We start from the raw sequence: 10882 nt of genomic DNA on the forward strand, positions 1-10882 counted from the left end.
ATTGGTCGTTAATACGCTACGGATTTTTTATGGAAAATAAACATCGTTCGCGACGCGATTGCAAGAAACAAAAATCACAATTTTCTATCATCAAGGATTTTAATAAGCTGAAACTAATACATCGACAATTCGTGAACAGCTTTAATCTGTCTGCCACTTTAAATTGCACTCAATTTTTGTCATAGACGCCGCATAACCTCCGTAGACTAGTTTTTTAGAACAGTTGGAGTTTTTTGTAAGATGAGAAAAGTATCTTCAGAAAACAATTAAAAGTGTTCAAAATTTGACATCATTTTATCACACTGAAAACTTAGCGAAGCAATGAACAATCCGCAACATATTATTATTCTGTATTCTCATATCTTTGTTAATCATGTAACAGATTTTTTTAAAATACCAGAGGCGATTTAAGATATGAAGTCTGTGTAAATAATCAATTTTATCACGAGTAAACTTGCCGTTCGTGAAATAATAGTTAATGAAGCTTCCGGCTGGAACTCGATGAAGACGTAACACAGAAAACAACTAACTTTCTCGAATATCGAATTGAAGAAATTGACATGAATCGTTGTAATCGAGTATCCAAGGCGCCGTACAAATTTGTAAAGCGTTGTAGCGATTTGAATAAGAGAATGTTTACTGTGCGTCGGCGATGATAAGCATCTTTCGAAGCCATTTCCAAGGGAATAGTTTCCTGGTAAAGGGGATTCATCTGTTTGGGATCGCGGTATGTTCCCGTCTAATTCCGCGCGCGTTTCTCGCCGCGACGCGTAAACGCAAGAGCGTAATCGTGGTGAAAGGTCAGCGAGGCGGGGAAGAAAAATCCGTCGCCCACCGTCAGCCTCGTTATTCTACTTAGCACCTTGTTACAACCGGCGATATGTGTTCCATTGTGTATTGTCGCGTGGTGTCCTATCACTTATAAGCCTGACGTCTCCGTCTTGATTCTAATTTAATTTAGGATTCATTGTTTACGTGTCCCATTGTCGCTGGCATCCGAGGAAACGTGATTCATGTATCGAACCATCGGTTTGCATTCTCCAGGTGTCCGTCGGAAAAACTCTCCGCCGAGAATTCCATAATTAAAATCGTACAGGGGCCTACGAAAAATTTGACGACCGATCGAGACGATCTCTCTTTCTCGCCCTCTCCTTGTCCCCCTTTCGATTCATTGTTCTCGGAACGACGCCGAGAGAGAAGTCGCAGAAACTCGCGTAAACTCCGATTTAGCAGAAGCTCGGCTTTAAGACGCTCGACCCGGTACTTTCAGGCGCAACAAAGATCTCCCCCAATCTCGAACGGCCATTTAATTAGGAGTGCTTTATTTTTCCGACGCCCTTTGTTTCCGGTCAATCTTTCTTTTCCGTTTGTTAAGTCGCTCCGGGAACGGCATAATGTGGAGAAACGGCCCCCGAACTTTTTAATCTTCGTCCAGACTGCTCTGTTCGCGTCGCTTTCCGCGCCCGGCTCGACCGGAAACTTTTAAACAACGTCTAGACTCTGATGTTGTAATCGCCGAAGGAGAAACTCATCGATTCGCGATACCTCCTTTTGTCGTTTTTAATACCACCTTCCCAGGATCTTGAAGCCGACTTCCGGAACTTGAAACTTGCGCATCAATTTGTATTGGTTCGGTGTCACGATTATTGAATCATTCATTATTCATACATACGCTACTACTACAACTATGGCGTCTAATCCAAGATACCGCATTCGTGTTTCAAAAGTGACAAAGTCTTTTTCTAGTTATCGCTAAAATTGATGCTGCAGAAACATGCGTGAACCGATCTTAGAAAGTGTACTTCTTCTTCTTGACATAACCTTGACATATCGGCCGTCGGTCGGCAACTGTGTCGCTCTTATTGCTAAGAGTTCTCTGCGGGAACGTCTGCCTTTTTGTATCCTGTGTAAAAACATTAATATTTTCGAGCAGTGTCAGTTTTGAAGCAAAGATGCGATACACGACTCTCGTTGAAATATAATCACGAAGAAGATCGCATAAGATTCAAATGCCACGATTAACCCTGTGACGTATAAATAAAACACAAGTCTCTTTCTATTTAATTTGACCGAACTGAATTATGTAGAAGCTTGAAAGCAGCACTGAACATTCTCGAATGCGTCGAATCCAACGAAGCTACTCCAAAAACGTGAGAACGATATTCTGAAAATCGCTCGATGTTCTGCCCACTCTGTTCCGAAATCGACAGTCTCGTTATCGGTTACACGAGAAAATGAAGGTTGCGGGGAAAAACGGCTCCGCGAAATAATCCTTGCCAGTCGAAGAAATCATAGCGGCACTCGAGGCCATAAATTATGCAGTCAGCCGTTTCCTTGCGTAAAGTGGGAATGGCGCAGTTACTTGTCCATGACCGCGAGCGGTTCCGAAAAAAAGAGGAAGGAAAAAAGAAGTAAGGGAGACCTCTTGAAAATGTGCATCGACCCCGGACCACGTCTCGCGCGCCGGTGTTCCTCTCGGAGACGTAAATTTAAGTCACGATCGCCCCCAACGTCCGGAAGCGGTAGCGGGGTCTGCGAATATGTTCCCGAGGTTACGTTCGACGTCGTTTCGAAGCCGCGAAATAAGGGGTCGTTCCTCGAACACATGGCGGGGCCATCTCGGTCTCCGGCGTGTTCCTATCGGCCCTCTTTTCGTCTTCGGTCGCGGAGGGTGGCCTCGAATTAATAAAATCCCACGGACACCCGGGGCTCCGAGCTGCGGTACCGTGAAAAATGGCCGAAAATCTGATATTCCGGATTAAAAACATTGAAATTCAAAACCCGTCCCTCTCCGCGCCCCTCGAGGCTCGCGCGGGTGGAGGGGTCGAGAAGTCGTTAAGGGTCAGTTTCAGCGGGCGTTTGCGGCAACCGATCCCCATCGGCCGCGTCTCCACCCGCACGCCCCACAGAGAGATCGTTCTCGGGGATATTATTTTTAAGCCCCCACCGTAGCAATTTGACACAGGCGCGCCGTTTGAATTCCGAATTCAATCTGCGGCCGATTTTCAATCCCGATTCCGCGAAATTAAGGGTGCCACGGAAATTGATAGTGGGGTCTCTTCGTACGTGTCCAACGTGTCGCCTGTCCCCGGTGTTCGACGCTATTCACGACTCTATACTCGAGCGTATATCATGATCCGATAATCTGCTTTCGCCGCGTTATCGCGGCTTCTTCCTGCGGCCGCGACGAATCGAATAAATCCAACGTGGCTTCCGTCTGTTCCAGAACCGAGATGGCTGCAGTGCTCGCAGTGTTCCAGAAGGCTGTCGTCGGCGTGGGAGCTGTTGCAGCACGTGCAGAGCGTCCACGGCGCCAGGCTCTACACTTCCCCGTCCGCCTCCACGAACTCGTCGTCGAACACGCCGGCACCGAGCCCGCCGACGCCCACCCCGACGCACACCCACCACCTGAGCCCGCCGAATCACCTGAACCTCAGCGTAAAGTCGACAGGAAGCTCGTCGGTCGCGAATTCCTCCGGCGGCACGAACTCGAGCGGCAGCAGCGGCACCCGACAACAGCTCCAATCCTCCGCGTCCTTGGTCGGCGACCCTCTTCACAGCTTTTTGAGGCTACCTCAGCACCTGGAGCGCAGCTTTCCGCCGATGTTCAGGCCAGACTTCCTGGCCCTGAATCCACTGGCCGGGTACAGAGGCCTGCAGGAACTCCAGACCGCCACCAGGAACCTGCAGAACCTCGGCGACCCGCTGCGAGGCATGGACGGCTTGAACCTCGGGGACCCTCTGGTCCGCAGCTCCCTGGATTCGCTGAACAACGCCCGCAACCTGGCGAACCTCGCCGAACTGTCCCATGGTCGCGGCCTCGCCGGTCAGGCACATCCTCCTCCGCTTGAGGCCAACCTGGATTTTTACTCGGCGCGCCTAAGGAGCCTCGCTAATCCGTCCTTAGGCGCGGCTCCACCAAGTAGCGGGAACTCGACAACGAACTCTAATCCCCCTGCCCCGGTGCCGGCAGTGCCGGTGCCGGCTGTACCGGTGCCAAGCACCGTCCAGCAGCAACAGCAGCAGCAACAGCAACAGCAACAACAACAACAACAACCGCAGCAGACACAGCCAGCTCAGAACCACGCGCAGACGGCAGAGCCGGCGAACCCGGCGACCAACAACACAGCGATCATCACGCACGCGAACCATCAGAAGGAGAACTCGCCGCCCTGCTACAACCAGAGCCCGGTCGGCCACCACAACAACAACAACTCGACCGATAGCGAGAAGACGAGCCCGCCGGTCGCCTTGACGCCGATCATCGCCGACTCGGCGTCCGAGACGATCTACACGTGCGAGGTCTGCGACAAGAAGTTTCGATTCCAGTCGAACTTGAACGTGCACCGGCGGAGTCACCGGGACAAGGAGAGGCAGTACCATCAGGAAAACGCGAAAGACGGGCAGACGACGGCCGCCAGGTGCGAGGTCTGCGAGGTCGAGGTGGCCAGCTTCGTGGAACTTAGGAAGCACATGAGGAAGGAGCATCAGGAGAACCTGAACGCCGCCAGTCCCCAAGGCAGCCTGGACACCGTACCCGACGACGGATCCAGCTGCGACGAGAACATGGACCTGGACGAGGCGGAGGAGATCCAGCCGAAGGCGGAGAGGGAGGACACCGAGGAGAACACGCCCGAGGATCTGAGCACCACCCAAGGCCAGAGCGGCGAGGAGAGCGGCGGCCGCGTCGACCAGAAGCCTGTTAGCCTGGTCGGTGACCTTATGGAGAAGTTCGGGTTGAGCAACATCGCGCAGTACTCGGAAGCGTACCGGCAGGCGCTGCAGGAGAACCATCGGGGCGTGTTCATCAAGACGGAGTCGCCGTCGAACCTGACCAACTCGCTGAACAATAACAAGGAGAAAGACAGCGCGCTGTCGCCCACGAACTTCAATTCCTCGACCACACCTAACATATTCTCCGGTCAGGGTTTTCCCAGGTCCTCGGGGCCCGACTTCGGCGGCCTTTGGCTGCCGAGCCCGCACTATCTGGAGAACAACGAGTTCCGCAAGGTGACCAAGGCCACCACGTCCAGCCTGGCGCTGCAGGGCCTGCCGAGCCCGTTGCTGAAGAAGGAGCGCAGCGGGAGGAACGACACGTGCGAGTACTGCGGCAAGGTGTTCAAGAACTGCTCGAACCTGACGGTCCACAGGCGGTCGCACACCGGCGAGAAACCGTACAAGTGCGAGTTGTGCTCGTACGCTTGTGCACAGAGCTCCAAACTGACCAGGCACATGAAGACACACGGCCGCCACGGCAAGGACACGTACAAGTGCCGATTCTGCGAGATGCCGTTCTCGGTGCCCAGCACGCTCGAGAAACACATGCGGAAGTGCGTGGTGGTGGTGCAACAGGGCCCTAAGCTTGGCATGCCGTACCCGGCCAGTCAGGACGAGGACTCCTCGCTGAGCACGAAGGACACTTGATCTTGGAACGGAAGCCTACCGCCGATCCCGCCACTGTGGCCGCACAGACCGCCCTACCCGGTGTACTGAACAGGGGATCTTCTTCCTCGGGAGAGCTGAACAGACACGGGGTACGAGTAGAGAAGCCAACAGGCTGGGGAACACGTGGGTGTCCGATCAGAGACAGTGGGTCCCAATCGTGGACCGATGGACATGGATGTCGTCCGATACCGAGGGAGTATCGTGATGCACAGGATCTTTCCCGGACAGTCCGAGGTCGCCTCTCAGGATCAGGAGAGAGGTGGTAGGTCGGCGAGGGTATAACCGATCGAGAACGGACCTGGAAACGGTCCCTGATGGAGGAGCACGAGAACAACGAGACCCTCGAGGCCGCGAAGGCCCAAACGACGAGGACGAGGACGACGATGATCGAACCGGAAAACGGTTCGATGACGGAGCGAGAAGGTACTCGATGAGAGCTACTCCGCGTTCTTGATTCAACTAGAAACGAGAAACGAATGGTTACCATTTTTGCGAGTCTCAGCACAGTTATTTAAAGTATATCCTTATAAATAGTTATAAATAAAGACGCTATAAATATGAATATATATATAAATTATAAATATTTATGTGTATATACATATATATTATATATATATAATATATATAATATATATATATAATATATATATATAAACATATACATATATATATATAAATATATATAAATATAAATATGAGATCTAAAATGCAAATTATACAGAATATAAATATTATACATAGGATAATGAACATAGTGACTTTATTATCGCATTTGAAGATTATTTATTTAATGATAAATATATTGCGCATAATGTGTAACGTAATAAACGTGCGCGGGAGCGCGCACAGCGTATGTGTACGTGTACGTGGATTACGTTATATAGTATGAAGACCTGCAACCACTCTGTATGTATTAGAGACAAATGGGAAAAGACACGAGAAAGAGAGAGAGAGGAAGCGACGGGGGAAACGGGAGAAAACTTTTTGTACATTATATCGGCGTCGTCGCTGCGCGTCGATCGACATCGACGCGGCTCCTGTATTCTTTTCTTTTTCTTTCCGCTACCATTTTTTTTTCTTCGGTTTTTCCTTTTCTTCTTCTTCTTCTCGTTTTTCTGCGTCCAACGAAACGAAAACGTTTCTTTCCCCGCGGCGGAGAAAGAATAATCGGCGACTCCGACGACACTGCATGTACATAACTCGACACATCGATATATCCCGAGAACTCTGTTAAATCGATGACGATTTAGGATACCGTGAGTACTCTCGACGTACGTTTAAACAAAACCAGAAAAACCATGTGTAAAGCTGCGTCTTAGATTCTAAGCTCTAGCTCGATCCTATGTAAAATGTATCATATACATAGTACTTTTATTGACTTTATTGTCCACTATTAATTATTAATACCATTTCTATTATAGCCTATTAATATTATTCATTATTATTGTCATTATTACTATTATTATTGACACTATTATTATTATTACTATTATTATTATTATTATTATTATTACCATGATTATTATTATTATTATTGCTATTATTCATTGCCACTATTATTAACGCGGTTCGCAGCGAGTGCGAGCGCCGTCTTCATTATTTTATCCCGATATTAAATTATTATCGAAAGCTGTTTTAAATGGTTAAGAAGATGCCAAAGTTGTTTAGGTTTATCGGCGCGAATGCGGCGTCGCGCGGTGTCCGTCGATCATCAGTGATTTTCTGTAGCTCCGAGATATCGTTACCTGCCAGTAACGCTAAAAAAATATCTAACGATCATTTTAAAAAAATAAGAAAGAAAAAAAAAGGAAGCATGCGATTTACGGATACCGGCGGTGTTCTCTCTCGCGAGACCACCGGCGACAGAGACGTGAAACGCGAGAATCCTCGTCGACGGCCACCGTCGCGATCGAGCCGACGCTATCGTTACAAGCGCGTTTGTTCGTTGGTTATATTTATTGTCGCGATTTAACGGGTGCCCGCGCGCGGCTTTCGCTGGATCGAAATCCGTTGATCCTGCGAAAATCGCGTACCCGCGAGGCTTGGATCCCGCCCGCCGGTTGGTTGACGATTTATATTATTATTATTTTTTTTTCCTTCTTTTGTTCTTTCCTTTCGCCCAAGAGACTGAGGTAAACGAAAACGAGAAACGAGCGACGCGAGACCCGTCGTCGCCTCGGAGGTCGATCGTGTATTTTATTTTGTCCTTTTCATTTTGCGTTCCATTAACCGGTATATAGTTTCTGTTCTCCACGGAGATGGATAGATGGTTTTTTTTTCGTCCTTCGACTTTCCTTCGTTCGTCCTAAAAACGCCACGTTGTAAACGTTTTCGAAGGGGACTGTTCCTAAAAAAAAAAATGATCTAGGCAATAAGGTAAATCACTTCGAAGACCGAAGAGAACACGACTCGGAGGTGCGCGCGGGTGTGCGTGCATCTCTCGATTTCCGTGTATGTGTGTGTGTGTGAGAGAGAGAGAGAAAAAGAGTGTGTGCGTGCTCGTTAAAAACAGAGAAAGAGAATCGCGAATGTGAAATTTCGAGCGAATGCGAGAAATCCGAAAAGAGAAGCGTGCGAATGCGTGAACTTTTTTTTTTCTTCTTCTGTCCGCGTGAAACCCGGTGCGACGTGCGAAGTACTTAAATAAGGAAAAAAAAGGAAACTCATATCAACATAGTTGTCTCGGTGTTAGACGTGTACGGCCCTAGATAAAAAATCTCGTTATCTAGTTTAATGAAGCGGCGGGGGAGAAAGCAAGTTTGTTAGATCGATTCCGAAAATACGTACATGCAAGGCTCCGTTTATACGATATTGTAAATAATGGCACTGCCCGTAGCGAATGAAAGGGAGAGAGAGAACGTGAGCGAGAGAACGAACGAAAGAGAGAGAGAGAGAGTGAGAGAGAGAGAGAGAATAGAAAGGAATGACGGTGATGAGGTGGAGAACCGGGCGGAGAATAAGGCAGACGAATGTCGTCACTATTCGAACTCGAGAAATAAATAAATCATCACTACTATCAGTCGCATCAATTTTTTCATCGTAATCGAACGACTCGAATCCGCGTTCTATCGTCTTCGAATCGGAACCGAGACGCAGACCTCTTGACCAAAAAGGAAACCACGGTGAAAAAAAACGTATTAACCGCTCCATGATGGCCGGCTTTGCTCGCGAAACACGTCGTCGCATGATGAAACCTTGATAGTTGCATCTGGTACGGTCGTATTTTGATTTTTGAGAAGACCGTCAAATATCTTCGAAAATATTCATAAAAAATAGTAATTGAACAGCTAATTGAACAGCATGATCGACAGTTTTTTAAACGTAAAACAAACAATCTCACTAGTCACAGATACGTAAAGTGAAAACATCGATCATTGAAAATCGATGATTTAATTTAACATATCTGGAGAGTTTAAGTTAGAATCGAATGTGAAACAAATGAATCACTTTCCTTTGATTTCGTTTACACTGTACGAGCTAATACTAGCTATATACAACGATACACCAATTAAAAAAATATTAATTTATAATTATTTAGCGACTCCGTAAAAACAATCGAGCAAATTTTCGGACAATGCGATAGATCCACGAGAATCGCAACAAAAGTTGTTCAACTATCGAGATCTCATTACACACAGACACTGTACACAATCATAAACAGTCGTTGGTACACCCACGAGGCAAAGTTTCAATTTTGTGACAAATTGTTTGATCCCGGAGCCCAAAAAGAGACACAGACCAAACAACTTCCGTCTTATTAAAATCAGAGCGCGACTGTAGTTTCAGCGGACTTCGGCGACCACAGTCGGCCACAGTGAGTTCAGCTGGTTATAACTGGTGACTACAATAGCGGGTGCAGCGTCGGAAGGGTTGATCGCCGGTACAAATGGTTTCCTCGTTGCGACGAGAGGTCGAAACGCAGAGAAATCTCGAAACCGCCAACGCAGCGCGTCATCGTTCCACTAGTTTTTCCCCTCGTCTTTCTTATTCGAATTCATCCTACACAGGACCAAGTTCCCTGCCTCACGAACAGCGAACAAAGAGAAGAACTCAATCACACACGCAAATCTCGCGACGGGCGATCTGACCGGCTGGACACGATTTAGCAACGGAGCCCCGCGAGACGAGAAGAATCGCGAAGGAGCTGTTGTCACCGGAGAAAATTCGCGATCGTTCGGCAAAAGACAAAAAAAGAAAAAGCGACCGAATCGTTTCGCGGGGCCCGGCCCGTGTCCGGCTGGTCGACATCCAACGTTACTACACAGGGTAAATCGAGTAAAAGAATCTAAAGATGGTAAAAGATAATCCCAGATTAATGAGGAAAGAATGTCGGAAGTATAGCGAATTGAAGTATCTAGACAGTTAAATAAATAAATCTTAAAATAAAGAAGAAGTATTTCCTATAATATAGTAAGCGCGACGGGGGTGCGTGGGCCGAGCCACGCAACGATGATCGCGGTTGGGAGTATGGTTGGGGAGGGGAGGGGGGTTGGAAGGCCAACAAATAAAACGGCACATCGGTAGCAGGGAAATTGGATTTTTAGCGAGAAATCTTCTGATCCAGGGTAAAAAGACTAATCCGAAGCTCGGTTTCTAGAGACGGCATCACTGGGTTTTTATTTCGAGTTAAGGGGACAAAGATCGGAGAGGCGAGAAAGTGAGAAGGAGAGAAGAGAGAAAGAGACAAAAGAAAACCTGGCGTTCGGAGCACTTTTAAAACCGAGGATCGACATTAAGGCAATACGAAAACGCTGGCGTCTTCGGGCAAAGTCTGGCCAAAGCCGGCGATTGCCTTTGGCCGGCTTTTCCGCGGGGAAGTCCCTAATTATAAACATAGCAGATACGGTGTATGTCTTGTGCGATTCAAATAAACCACATTGTTTTTAAATAATCGAAACCAGATCGACTCATTTACCTCCACCCGTCTACGGACTCCCTGTTAAATAAGGTCGCAGATTTTATTAATACGCGGCTCGAGTGGGCGTTCCTCCGCGTTCCTTTCTTTCTCATGTTTCATTTCTAGCATAACGAACAGATAATTGATCCGCGGCGGTAATTGATTGATTACTCGGAAAGCGAAAGGAACGATCGATCTTCCGGCGATCCTCGATACGCCTCCGCCGGCTATAGAAAGCTCGTTACATAAATTGTTTAAATCGTTCCGAGGCATTACTACTATTGGACGCTTATTACGTTCATTGCATAATCCGTTTCGCAATAGGAATCGCGTGCATGGAACGCGTCCCGTTCTCTGATAACGATACAATCTTCTCGGATTTACCGATTCCCATTGTCTCCGGATTTTTCGAATTACTCAGTGACGTTGGTGCGGCGATGCGCGACCGCGTTTTCGGGACCACGCCACGCCATCTTCCGATGCACAAGAGCATCAACCAGCTCAGGTAAGCATAGTTAACGCGGTGCTTAGGTGCACGGA

The 10882-nt window shown here is 48.0% G+C and overlaps 1 protein-coding gene across 2 annotated transcripts in view; it reads left to right on the plus strand.

The window, feature by feature from the left end:
* Positions 1-10342, plus strand: part of Cph (BCL11 transcription factor chronophage) — a 49596-nt gene extending 39254 nt beyond the window's left edge. For both annotated transcript variants that reach the window (XM_033465093.2, XM_033465092.2), the window contains exon 3: positions 3227-10342. In XM_033465093.2, coding sequence (XP_033320984.2) covers positions 3227-5424 — 2198 coding nt within the window. In that variant the 3' untranslated portion in view covers positions 5425-10342. The remainder of the gene's footprint in view (positions 1-3226) is intronic.
* The last annotated feature ends 540 nt before the right edge of the window (positions 10343-10882 follow it).

The sequence above is a fragment of the Megalopta genalis genome, chromosome 12 (assembly GCF_051020955.1).
Source record: "Megalopta genalis isolate 19385.01 chromosome 12, iyMegGena1_principal, whole genome shotgun sequence".
NCBI classification, from domain to species: Eukaryota; Metazoa; Arthropoda; class Insecta; order Hymenoptera; family Halictidae; genus Megalopta; species Megalopta genalis.